This window comes from Pseudorasbora parva, chromosome 14 (genome assembly GCF_024679245.1).
Source record: "Pseudorasbora parva isolate DD20220531a chromosome 14, ASM2467924v1, whole genome shotgun sequence".
In the NCBI taxonomy this organism is placed as follows: domain Eukaryota; kingdom Metazoa; phylum Chordata; class Actinopteri; order Cypriniformes; family Gobionidae; genus Pseudorasbora; species Pseudorasbora parva.
In genome coordinates this window covers 20,886,544-20,898,330 of record NC_090185.1, presented here as the reverse complement: position 1 = coordinate 20,898,330, position 11,787 = coordinate 20,886,544, and the positions used below count along the sequence as shown (strand labels likewise).

Here is an 11,787-nt window from a genome sequence, read left to right as displayed (position 1 = left end):
AAAGTTCACGGAAACTTGATTGATAACGCACTTCCTGGTTTCAGGTGAGGTTCGCGCAGGTGTAAACACACACGGACAGACAAAACAGACTCATTTTGAGCCCTAAACAACGCTTGAAATGTTGGACTGTGTTTTATGAGGGAGTCTAAGTCGACAGAGATTTAATTTGACCTCAAGAGCAAGTGAATGGCCATTGTAGGTAAGTTAAATACTCTCACTTTTGCTTGGATGGTTGCTCACGTAAACAGAAACTGTTATCTGATATTATGAAGGATATTGATAGAGTCTTATATTAATAATGCTATAATTTATATTTGATAATATGAAAATAAACACATAATATCAGCATATATTTTGAATTATAACCATTGCACGGTTCCCACTGTTATACAAAAGTCAAAAATATGGAAGTCAACATTTAGAAATATATATATATTTAAAATATTGTTAATTGCAGCAGTTTTTTGTTGTTGTTGTTGCGATTAAAGAATGAGATCACTTTACAATGAAAATTACCCCTTGATTTACTCACATCCTAGGTGTATATGATTTTTTTTTCTTTTTGATGAAAACAATTGGAGTTATATTAATAAATACCCTGATGTTTCCAACCTTTATAATGGCAGTGAATGGGGCTCATTAGTTTGAAGCTCAAAAAGTGCATCCATCCCTCATAAACATACTTCACATGGCTCCGGGGGGTTAATAAAGGCCTTCTGAAGCAAAGTGTTTGTGTAAGAAAAATATCTATATTCATCTCGTTTTAAAGTAAAATATCTAGCCTCCGCCAGATCACCTTTCGTATTCAATTTACAAAAAAAGCAGCGCCGGCGTTAAACAAAAACCTAGGGTATGGCTTTTTGGCCATACAACAACGACATTCCCAAATAATTATATTATATCTAAACAAAATGTGGACTAAGATCCACTAAAAGAACTTTACAACAGACTTAACAACAGTACAAATTCAATGCAAATACTGAAACAGCCCTATAGCTCACTTTGTCCTAACCATGTGATAAAAATGATATGTTAATCAGAGTTTTTTTTTTGTACTAACCAGCCGCAATGGAAATGCGTGAGGTTTTTTTTATTTTTATTTTTTATTTTTTTGGCGGTGTTGTGGCTGGAAAAGTATGACAAGTGCAGATTATTTGCTTTATTTAATGTAAAAAGAATTTGAAGTTAGTTTGAAAATATTTTTTTTGACCTTTTACAGACATAGCCTTACTGAAAGCAACAATAGATAATTCAATACGGAAGGCGGAAGCTAGATATTTCACTTTATAATGTGTTAAATATGGATATTTTTTCGGACACAAACACATCGCTTCCCTTCAAAAGGCCTTTATTACCCCCCCAGAGCCGCGTGGAGTACGTGGATGGATGGATGGATTAACTTTTTTGAGCTTCAAACTCATGAGCCCTTTTCACTGCCATTATAAAGCTTGGAAACATCGGAATATTTATTAATATAAATCTGACTGTGTTCATCAGAAAGAAGAATTTCATATACACCTAGGATGTCTTGAGGGTGAGAAAATCATGAGGTCATTTTCATTTTAAAGGGAACTAATTCTTAATATGTGCAAGTGATCAGTCTTATTCATTAAATTAATTATGATAATTATTGTTATATTTGTGAAAAGACATGGACATTTAAGATCAAAAGTCCAAATAATGTCCAAATATCCATTTCCATCCACTTTCACAGATCACTCTGCACTGAACTATCAAGAGAACGACAATGTATGAGAACTTGCCGACAGGTATCAGTAATTGTAATTTTAATCCACGGAAGCATATTCTGTATTTAATACTTCTTTGCATGGTTAATATCTTGCCTGTGTGTGTATTCTCAGTGTCTGCTTCCGAGCGGCAGCAGGTGCTCCAGGCCTTGGAAAGGCTGCAGTCCAAGCTGGTGCAGAGAGAAGAGTGGACCCACAGCGACAGGCTCGGCACGCTGAGGGAAGCCCTGCAGAGTCCTTTATTCGGCCACATCCTCACCCTGCAACACTCCGTCAAACAGCTTAAAGACCAGGTCAGACTTGCACTAAATCAGCGTATAAACCTTCAAAGACACCCCTCCTGTGAGCTTCAAGGCCACAAACCACTTGTATATTTGCATCTGTATATTTTGCAATGAGTATTTTGCAATACTCTCTACTGGACTACATTTTTTAATGAGTATTTGTAATCTTTACTCCAGTTCATTTGTAATGAGTAATGCGACTAATTACGTTCTGCATGGCACCTAACTTTTTCTGCAGCATTTTTTTTCTGCTACAAAACAAGGTGCCATTTAGTTGAAGGTACTGCATCTTGGGCGTCTTGTCCTTTCTCAAACTTGTCAATAAGGCTACTTTGCGAAATGTGAGTGCTTTAGAAAGTAGTTGTGAATCACAGGAATTACTTTTATGAGATGAGGACATGGCTGAAGGTGGTGATGAGGCCGAAACAAGCATGTCTAGTGACTGTTTCATTTAACAAACCTGTACAATTTGTGAATAAAACAGGAATGCAATAATTTACAAATTTCATAAACTTATATTTTATTTACAATAGAATATAGATAATATCAAATGTTGCAAGTGAAACATTTTGAAAAGTCATGCCAAATATTGGCTCATCTTGGATTTCACATTCCAAAAAAGTTGGGACAGGTAGCAATAAGAGGATGGAAAAGTTAAATGTTCATATAAGGAACAGCCGGAGGACCAGTTTGCAACTTATTAGGTCAATTAGCAACATGACTGGGTATAAAAAAACCCTCTCAGAAGTCAAGATGGGCAGAGGATCACCAATTCCCCCAATGCTGCGCCGAAAAATAGTGGAGCGATATCAGAAAGGAGTTTCTGCAGGGCACTGCATCACATACAGGAATGCTACTGTAATGGAAATCACAACATGGGCTCAGGAATACTTCCAGAAAACATTGTCAGTGGACACAATCCACCGTGCCATTTGCCGTTGCCGGCTAAAACTCTATAGGTCAAAAAGAAGCCATATCTAAACATGATCCAGAAGTGCAGGCATTTTCTCTCATTTTCAATTCTCATTTAAAATAGACTAAGGCAAAGTGGAAAACTGTTCTGTGGTCAGACGAATCAAAATTTGAAGTTCTTTTTGGAAAACTGGGACACCATGTAATCCAGACTAAAAAGGACAAGGACAACCCAAGTTGTTATCAGTGCTCAGTTCAGAAGCCTGCATCTCTGATGGTATGGTGTTGCATGAGTGTGTGTGCCATGGGCAGCTTACACATCTGGAAAGGCACCATCAATGCTGAAAGGTATATCTAAGTTCTAGAACAACATATGCTCCCATCCAGATGTCAGCTCTTTCAGTGAAGACCTTGCATTTTCCAACATGACAATGCCAGAACACATACTGCATCAATTACAACATAATGGCTGCGTAGAAGAAAGATCCGGGTACTGAAATGGCCAGCCTGCAATCCAGATCTATCACCCATTGAAAATATTTGGTGCATCATAAAGAGGAAGATGCGACAAAGAAGACCTAAGACAGTTGAGCAACTAGAAGCCTGTATTAGACAAGAATGGGACAACATTCCTAATTCTCAACTTGAGCAACTTGTCTCCTCAGTCTCCAGACGTTTGCAGACTGTTATAAAAAGAAGAGGGGATGCCACATAGGGGTAAACATGGCCCATTGTCCCAACTTTTTTGAGATGTGTTGATGCCATAAAATTTAAAATCAACCAAATTTCCCCTTAAAATTATAAATGTTCTCAGTTTAAACATTTGATGTCATCTTTGTTGTATTCTGTTGTATTCAGTGTCCCAAACCTTTTTGGAATCGGGTTTGTACTTAACATTATTTTATGTATCCGTTATATTGAAGATTACTTTGTGAAGGTTATTGTATTACTTACTTACTTATTGTTTACACTTGTAGTTTAGATAGGTCGGCAGTGGCTCAGTGGTTCATGTAGGTTGTCTACAAACCCAAAGGTTGGTGGTTCAATCCCCGGTTCCACCTGACCAAGTGTCGAGGTGTCCATGAGCAAGACACCTAACCCCAGCTGTCGGTGTATGAATGGGTGAATGTGAGGCAAAATGTAAAGCGCTTTGGATGGCCATAGGCGCTGTTAAAAGCGATATATAAATGCAGTCCATTTAGATTGCTTGGTTTGTTTGGTCCGGACTCCGGACCAAAAAAAAAAACTATTTAGTCCTGGTCTAGTATGCATTCAGATTGCCATTTTTAACACCAAACCTAAAGAAAAAGGGATATGCTCACAACCGGATTGGTCGGCTTTCATGACTTATTGCCTATTTTGAGACGGAACTTACTGAACATCCAAAACTGCTGTGTGCTGGGATAAATGCACTTGTATGTGCGGAGCCTACGTATGGTGTTTAGACCAGCTGAGAAATCATGAAGGTCTTATAAAATGTGTAAAAGAGTCAAAACACCATTAGGAATCCCTCCGTCACACACACAGACTAAGATCTGCTGTGAGAAAACGAGGTTCTGATGCCTGTACTGAACTGTGATAGCCAACATCACGCATATAATGAGAAATAAATAGTATACGTGAGCATATGCTTGTCCTTTTTAGAATCTCTTCTCCTCATGTCTTCGGTGCATGTTGCTTCTTATATTTCATTTGAACTCCACCAGAGTTCGTTTGGAAGCAGACCAAGACCCATCTTTTCAGGGGTCTTGGTCCTCTTGTTTGGTGCGCACTAGATGACAGCGTTCACACTGATTCAAATGAATCACACTAACAGAACAATCGAACCAGGGTTTGTTTTAACCAAACCCCACATGCCAAGTGTGAACACATCCTTATGCCCTTTCTGAGACTTGAGTATTTGTAGATGTTTAAGTCTGTTGTGTTAACATTGATATTATACAAATAGGATGACTGTTTCTTGTTTTTCACTGGCATGTCTTTTAGATGTTGTGGACTAGTGCATAATTGAGCCTACATTCAGTATGAGAAAAATACTTAAGTACAGATATTCTAAGGGTGTGTTCACATGTGGCATGTTTGGTTCAATTAACACAAACTCTGGTTCGATTGTTCTGTTAGTGTGGGTAATTTGAATAAGAGTGAATGCTGTCATCCGAACCCTGGTGCGCACCAAACAAGTAGACCATAACCGTTGGAAGTCACAGTTCGGTCCACTCGTGTTAATTTAGGGGGTGTTTACACGACGGTGTTTTCAACTTAAAATGGAACACTTTGAATGCATTTTGGCCATTCGTTTACATGCCAAACTTTTGAAAACGGGTTTCAAAGACCGATACCGTTATTGTCTGTTTAAACGACAAAAACGCAAACGGTAATGTTATTCATATGCATATTACGTGTTCAGTCTATAGGCGTGAATGTTTCTTTGCAAACAAAGTGACATCGCCACCTACTGACCTGATATGCATAATACAGCATCTTAGTTGTTTTCACAGGTCCGTGTGAATGGGGATCGGTTTTTTATATCGTTGTCGTGTAAACGTACACTTATCGGGAATGTTTTCTGAGCATATTGTCTGCTAAGCCTCCGCTTGTTTGTGACCCTATGCTATTTTGCCCTGCTCTTGGTAGATTCTGTTGGCCATTATGGAAATGAGCTGCCTCGTTTGTTCTTTATTTTGCGTATTGATCACCACAGAACGTTCCACTTCCATCAGTAATTATTGAGGAAAGTTAAATGCAGTAATTATGTTTCAGTTTATCAAAATGGTAAAGAATCTCCAAAGTCAGATAAAAGGGCAGTATGTTATACTGTATATGTCTACACATGATGCCAAATCAGGCTAGAAATCCCATTATTATTTAATTAGACTCCAATACCATGTTTATTTTGCATCCATCCCAGATTGCAGGCCTGTGACCATGTGTTTCTTAACCGCATACTCGGCATGCTGAAAGTCCCTTGTCCCTATTTGTATTCAGTCTGAGTTTTTATTGACACAAGAAACCTCTTTACAATAAACAATCCGCACACCAAATTAAGATAATGGCAATAACGGAAGCTCGCCTTCATATTCTAAGTGCTGGGAAGGTCAGACGTGCGCCTATGAATGCGTCAGGTGAAAAACCTATCAAGTATGTCGAGGCGGGCAACAGCCGGAGTTTCTATCAAGCCTTAATATCTACTGTCTCAGTTTGAGTAACTGCCTTGTCGGAGATGTATCGATGAAATAGGCTGAAACCTGCTCTGTCAGCCCGGACTAAATAAGCACAAGACTGATAAGTTCCCACAGTAAGAGTCTAAAGGTCATTAATACATTACCTGTTGGGGACTAGCGAATACTGCAGAGGAATGTATTGATTTTTTTTTTTTTCTTCCTTTTATTTTTTTCCTTGCTTTCCTCTGCCTGTAGGACATGGTTGCTCCTCTGCGGGTTATTATCTTTTGGATGAACAGTACATTGGTATCACATAAATATATATATTTGAAATGGTTACACTTTATTTTAAGGTGTCCGTGTTACAATGTAATTATACATTTAAGTAATGAGTAATAATAATTAACTACATGTACTTACTATAGGGTTAGGATTAGGATGAGGGTGTGGTTCGGGACTAGTTGCGTATAATTATGCATAATTTATATAGTTATTACTACAGTAACTACATGTAACGTGTAACAATAAAGTGTTACCTTTGAAACAGTTAGGTATTTATTACATCTCTTCTATTAATTACACAAAATAATACAAATAATTATAAAAATTATTAGTAATAAATTAATTGTGCCTGTTTAGTAATTTGTATTAAATATATTTATAATGCAATAATAATAATAATACAACTAATTGTTGCTGTTATTATACTTTCTTTCTTTTATTATATTCTTTCTTTCTATTAGTTTTATTACTATTAGTAGTATTATTATTAGTATTTTTCAAATATATGTCAAACTAATTATTAAATGGAAACAATTGATATTTGGTTACATAACAAATTTGGAAACATTTATTTTGGTCCATTATTATTATTATTAATAATAATGATCATCCATCCATTCATCCATTCATTACTATTAGTAGTAGCATTATCAATTGTCAAACTAATTATTAAATGGAAACAATTGATATTTAGTTACATACCAAATTTGGAAACATTTCTTTTGGTCCATTATTATTAATCATTATAATAAGTAATAATAAGGCTGAATAGATAATAATAACACTTGTACTTGTGAAAATATTAATCTTATATTTATGCAATTAACTTTCTGTGTATCTTTAGAATTGACTTTGTCCGCTCTGCTTTGCAGTTAAACAGCTTGCCTCCGGACACATGCAGTGAGTTCAGTTTCTCCAGAAAGGGCCAGCTGATCGTCAGTGCCAGTCGTCCGTCCAGTAGCCTGGGATCCCTGGTGTCCAATGGTACAGCATCAACTAACACGCCTTCAGAGCAGCTTCAGAGATGGATGCACGCAACAGCAAAGGTGGACATGCAGCAGCAATGTCTTTTGTGTTATTTTTCTCTGTATAAGTGTTGTTTTTATTAAGGGGGGGGGGGGGGGCATACTGAGAAAAAATGCATACTGAGCTTTTTACACTGTTAAAACTTGGATTCCCATCCTAAACATAGACAAATTTCAAACACTAAGTTGGACGTTTGATGGAGTATTTCTGTGTCAAAAATACTCCTTCCTGTTTCTCACAAGTTTCGGAGAGTTTTTTTCGAGTATGTCCGCTTGACGTAGACAGAGCGGAAGGTCCTTGTGTGGGCCGTACGGGCTCTTCTCCCGTAGGTGTGTTTAAATACATTTGTTTAGCTGACTAGTTTGTCAGTTTGTTTATTGTAAAACCGCCCAAACATAAAGCTAGGCTAGGGGACGTTCTCACAAAGTGTGCTTCTTCATTCAAATGCGCTAACGTTACCACGAGTAAATGCACACAAATGTTGACAGGCCACTAAAAACAGTAACTTGCATACCACAGAGACGGACGTCCTGCTGCTGCTGTTCCTCCTGTTCAATTTATTACATCCTCCGGATCCGATTCTGGATCATATATGTATTAGTTGAATCTGATTGATAGCCATGGTTTATTTAGGGTAATTTTTTCTTTTCCACACATGACGATGTCAGCTTTCAGAAGCTCTCGTGCAGTAGCTCCGCGCTCGTCATTCTTTAGCTCCACCCGCACGATACGCCTCGATACGCCCCCCCCCCCCCCCCCCCCTTAAAAAAACTTTCTTAGTATATAGTATGCAAAATAACAGTACCCCCCAAAAAGTAGTATGTCCGAATTCGTAGTAATCAAAAAACATTTGGTAAAAAGTTCCCTGATGATCTCCTATTTCTGCTGAGATTCTGATGTATATAAATTGACACTTTACTATCCCATGAGGCTACGGGAGAGGATTTATAAAAGGAGGTGAAGCAACGTATCTGATGCTGCTAGGTCACATAACAGTAATATGGCGGATGTAGTAATTTCACTCATACTACTAATATTCATTAGCCTGAATCAATCAATTCTAGTCAGAATATGAGTCTGATACTGCTTCCATGAATGCGTATTTTAGCTGGCAACCGTGCCAGAATAACACACATTTTACCCCCCAAACGCCATTTTCTTCCGGAGAACCCCCTGAGAAGGTTTTGTTTAGGGCTAGTAGTTGTCGGATTTTGTTGTAAAAACTTGGCAACCCTGACTGCACACACACTGGAATAAACGATCTTTGCCGGTGTTTTAAAAAAAACAAAGAATTTAAGGATACACGGTTACTTACCAACATTTCTGAGAGAAATAGTGAAGGTGAATGCATATACAAACAAGCTCTCCGTTTAGGATTAGAACAAATTCAACCAAGCGCCTTTGATGACATGGATGATTACGTTACTGTTGATCATCTGTCCATCATCGTCTAAAGCCCGCCCTGATGATTTCATTGGTCCGAACAATTTCTGTTTGGGGATAATTACTCCTCTATGGATCGAGTCATGGGAACGTTTTCAAAGTACATTCAAATTGTAATGTAGTACCTACTCAAACAGTAGTTTCTGCTATGTTTTGCTCCAGCTTTGTGTTTATACAGTTAGTATGGATGGTGTATTCTCATCTGTATTAAAGCATTTCTTGGCTGTTGAACGCAGGGCCGGAGGATGGAGCTCATCAGCCTACAGAAGCCATTATCTGGAGGCCTGGGTTTCAGTGTGGTGGGCCTGAGTCCAGAGGGGGTGGGCGGCCATGGTGTGTTCGTCAGACAGGTGCAACCAGGGAGCGTCGCAGACAGGTGAGACCCCTCTGCTTTATTCATATAAACATGTTTTCTTCAAATATCTTTATGCTCTTTTTAGGTCACTTTCTTTTTGGCTTCTCCTTTTTGCAATTGCAAGAGTTGTTTTGATGTTGTGAACCAGTTGTGTTCTGAGGCTCATCATATACACTTGCAGTCAACAGTTTGCACATACTTGACTGAATTTATTCTTCCTTTATGGTTCTTAAAATCTGCTTGATCAAAAAAGCAATGCATGAATGTATTTGTTAATTTTGTAGAGAAAAATAAAATGTGCCTATTTATGATGAATTAGGGTGATAATAAATGTATTTATTTACTTATTTAAATTAAAAATGAGTTTGATAATGATTTATTTGATTTGATTGATTGACTGGATTACTTAACAAAATACTTATTGATGTTATTGGTATTTATTTTAATAATGTATTACTTTAATTAAATAAATTTAATTAAAAATAACTTGATATTATGGAGATAGAATAATAATAATTAGGGCTTGGTAAAAAGAATGTATCTATTCTTATTTTTATGAACCGAAATCGATTTTTAAATTCTAAGAATCGTTTAGTCATCCTGTTTTCATTTGATTAATGAATGGGACATTGTAGCGCGACTCCCATCCAATAAATCGCAATAATCTTTGTGCTTTGTTACCTTTGATAAGATACAAAGTCTCAGATTTCAAATGCCGTCCATTTTTTTATGAAATTAAAAATAAATAAATATTGTTTTGGCGCTGTTTAATGTGGTGTGTGTGACAGCTTAAAACAAGTGTCAGCACACAGCTCACGTGAAAGGATCATCTCCGCTTCAATATCAGTTACAGCGCGAGATAAACATGAATGAACGTCAAGTTATGTTAAAAGATTAGTACAAGGCACTGTAATCTTTATCACGTCACATGTAATCAGTGTTTCAACCACGGAAAGATCTTCTTACAAGAAGTAAAACAACTTGTGAACAATATGTCATGTAATGTCATGTAATTGTGAACAATATGTCATTTACCTCAGATAAACTGTATCCAGTGTCCATAAACTTATTAGTCAGCTAGAAAAAAATGAACTCTAGAGATGAGCATTTTGATAAATATATGCATTAGTATTCATTATAATTTTGAATGTTCTTCAATATTAATGAATGTTTGTATAAATCCATCAAGTGTTTATGATTGCCACCATTTAAATATTTATATTTAAAAAACAAATAAGAGTAGAAATATGATTATGTAATTGAAAAGTTAGTATTATAACATTATTATTATTATAATAAAAAACATAACTGAGTGTAATTTATCATCATAAAAACATTTTTAAATATTTATTTTCTGGAATAAATTGGTTAATGTAAAATAATAAAAGTAATTGTGTGTTTTTTATTATGGGTAGCCTATTTTGACTGGCAAGTTAAACTGTGATAATTCTTATCTCCAGGGATGGAAGATTGCAGGAGAACGATCAGATTCTTGCGATTAACGGGATTCCTCTGGATCAGAGCGTGACGCAGCAGCAGGCCATCGCTCTCCTCCAGCAACAGAGGGACCGAGTGGAGCTGGTGGTGGCCAGAGACGCTGCGGCCAAACCCCGTCTCTCCACATCTGGACCCATTCAGACGGTACGGCTGTTTAAAATGGCACCGCGTTGTGTTGTCCACAGTATTTGACTAGTACTAGTATCTCGCATAGTTCTGCAACGGTTGCGGAAGCCACCTGGAAATTAGCTTCAAATCAAATATTGCATCTATGGACTTGCAACCGCCATTGATTCTTTCATGACTAAACATCATAATGTGAAACTGTCACCATATTAGGGGTGTCCCCGACTAAGGATTTACACATTTGAATCAGAATTGTCGATTCTTTCTATAGTCGACTGATAGTCGAATCATCTATATGTATGTGTGAATGGGTTGGGAGGGGCACGACACTAGTCAGCAGGAGGGTAAAACTATTTTTTTCATTTACACACTGCACACAACAACAACTTTTAATGAAGCGATTTGGGTTTAAATAAAAGGTAATGTGGTGGAGAAAGAATTGTAAAACGTTTTCTCATAACATTTTAAAGCCGCGATCGAAATACATGAAAGAACATGTTGATAAATAACACTTTAAATGTGTTTACATGCACGTTCTTAAGCCGATCATGCCTAAAGGGGGTCTCGCACAGGACGCGAAGGTCAGCGCCGCGTCTCGGGTATCTCACACCGGACGCGCACATATGCGCGAGCTCAATTTTGAATCAAATTCTGACAGAACTGCTGCACGATGGGTGTATCTTGTAGCACAGGATGAAATCAGTATGTACATTGACGATTTGAGGGGAATATAATATAAATTTAATATAAAATCTTGAAATGGAGCTCTGGGGCGTGGATTTTTAAAGGCGCTGCGCTGAACCTTATAGGGGTCGCACACTGGACGCGAAGCAGTCCACGTCTTTAAAATATTAAGCACCCCCATATATCCAAAATGGCATGATCCTCATTTCATTACACCCACGAAGTTTCGACTGAGATCGGTGGTCGAATCCGGCTCCCCATATAGATGC

At 37.4% G+C, this 11,787-nt stretch overlaps 1 protein-coding gene across 1 annotated transcript in view; it reads left to right on the top strand.

Moving 5' to 3' along the window:
• patj (PATJ crumbs cell polarity complex component) overlaps window positions 1-11,787 on the top strand; it is a 143,031-nt gene that overhangs the window by 634 nt on the left and 130,610 nt on the right. Inside the window, 6 exon segments of the mRNA XM_067415824.1 lie at window positions 45-199; window positions 1,715-1,769; window positions 1,863-2,041; window positions 7,260-7,433; window positions 9,093-9,232; window positions 10,672-10,852. Of these exon segments, the coding sequence (XP_067271925.1) occupies window positions 1,748-1,769; window positions 1,863-2,041; window positions 7,260-7,433; window positions 9,093-9,232; window positions 10,672-10,852 (696 nt within the window). The 5' untranslated portion in view covers window positions 45-199; window positions 1,715-1,747.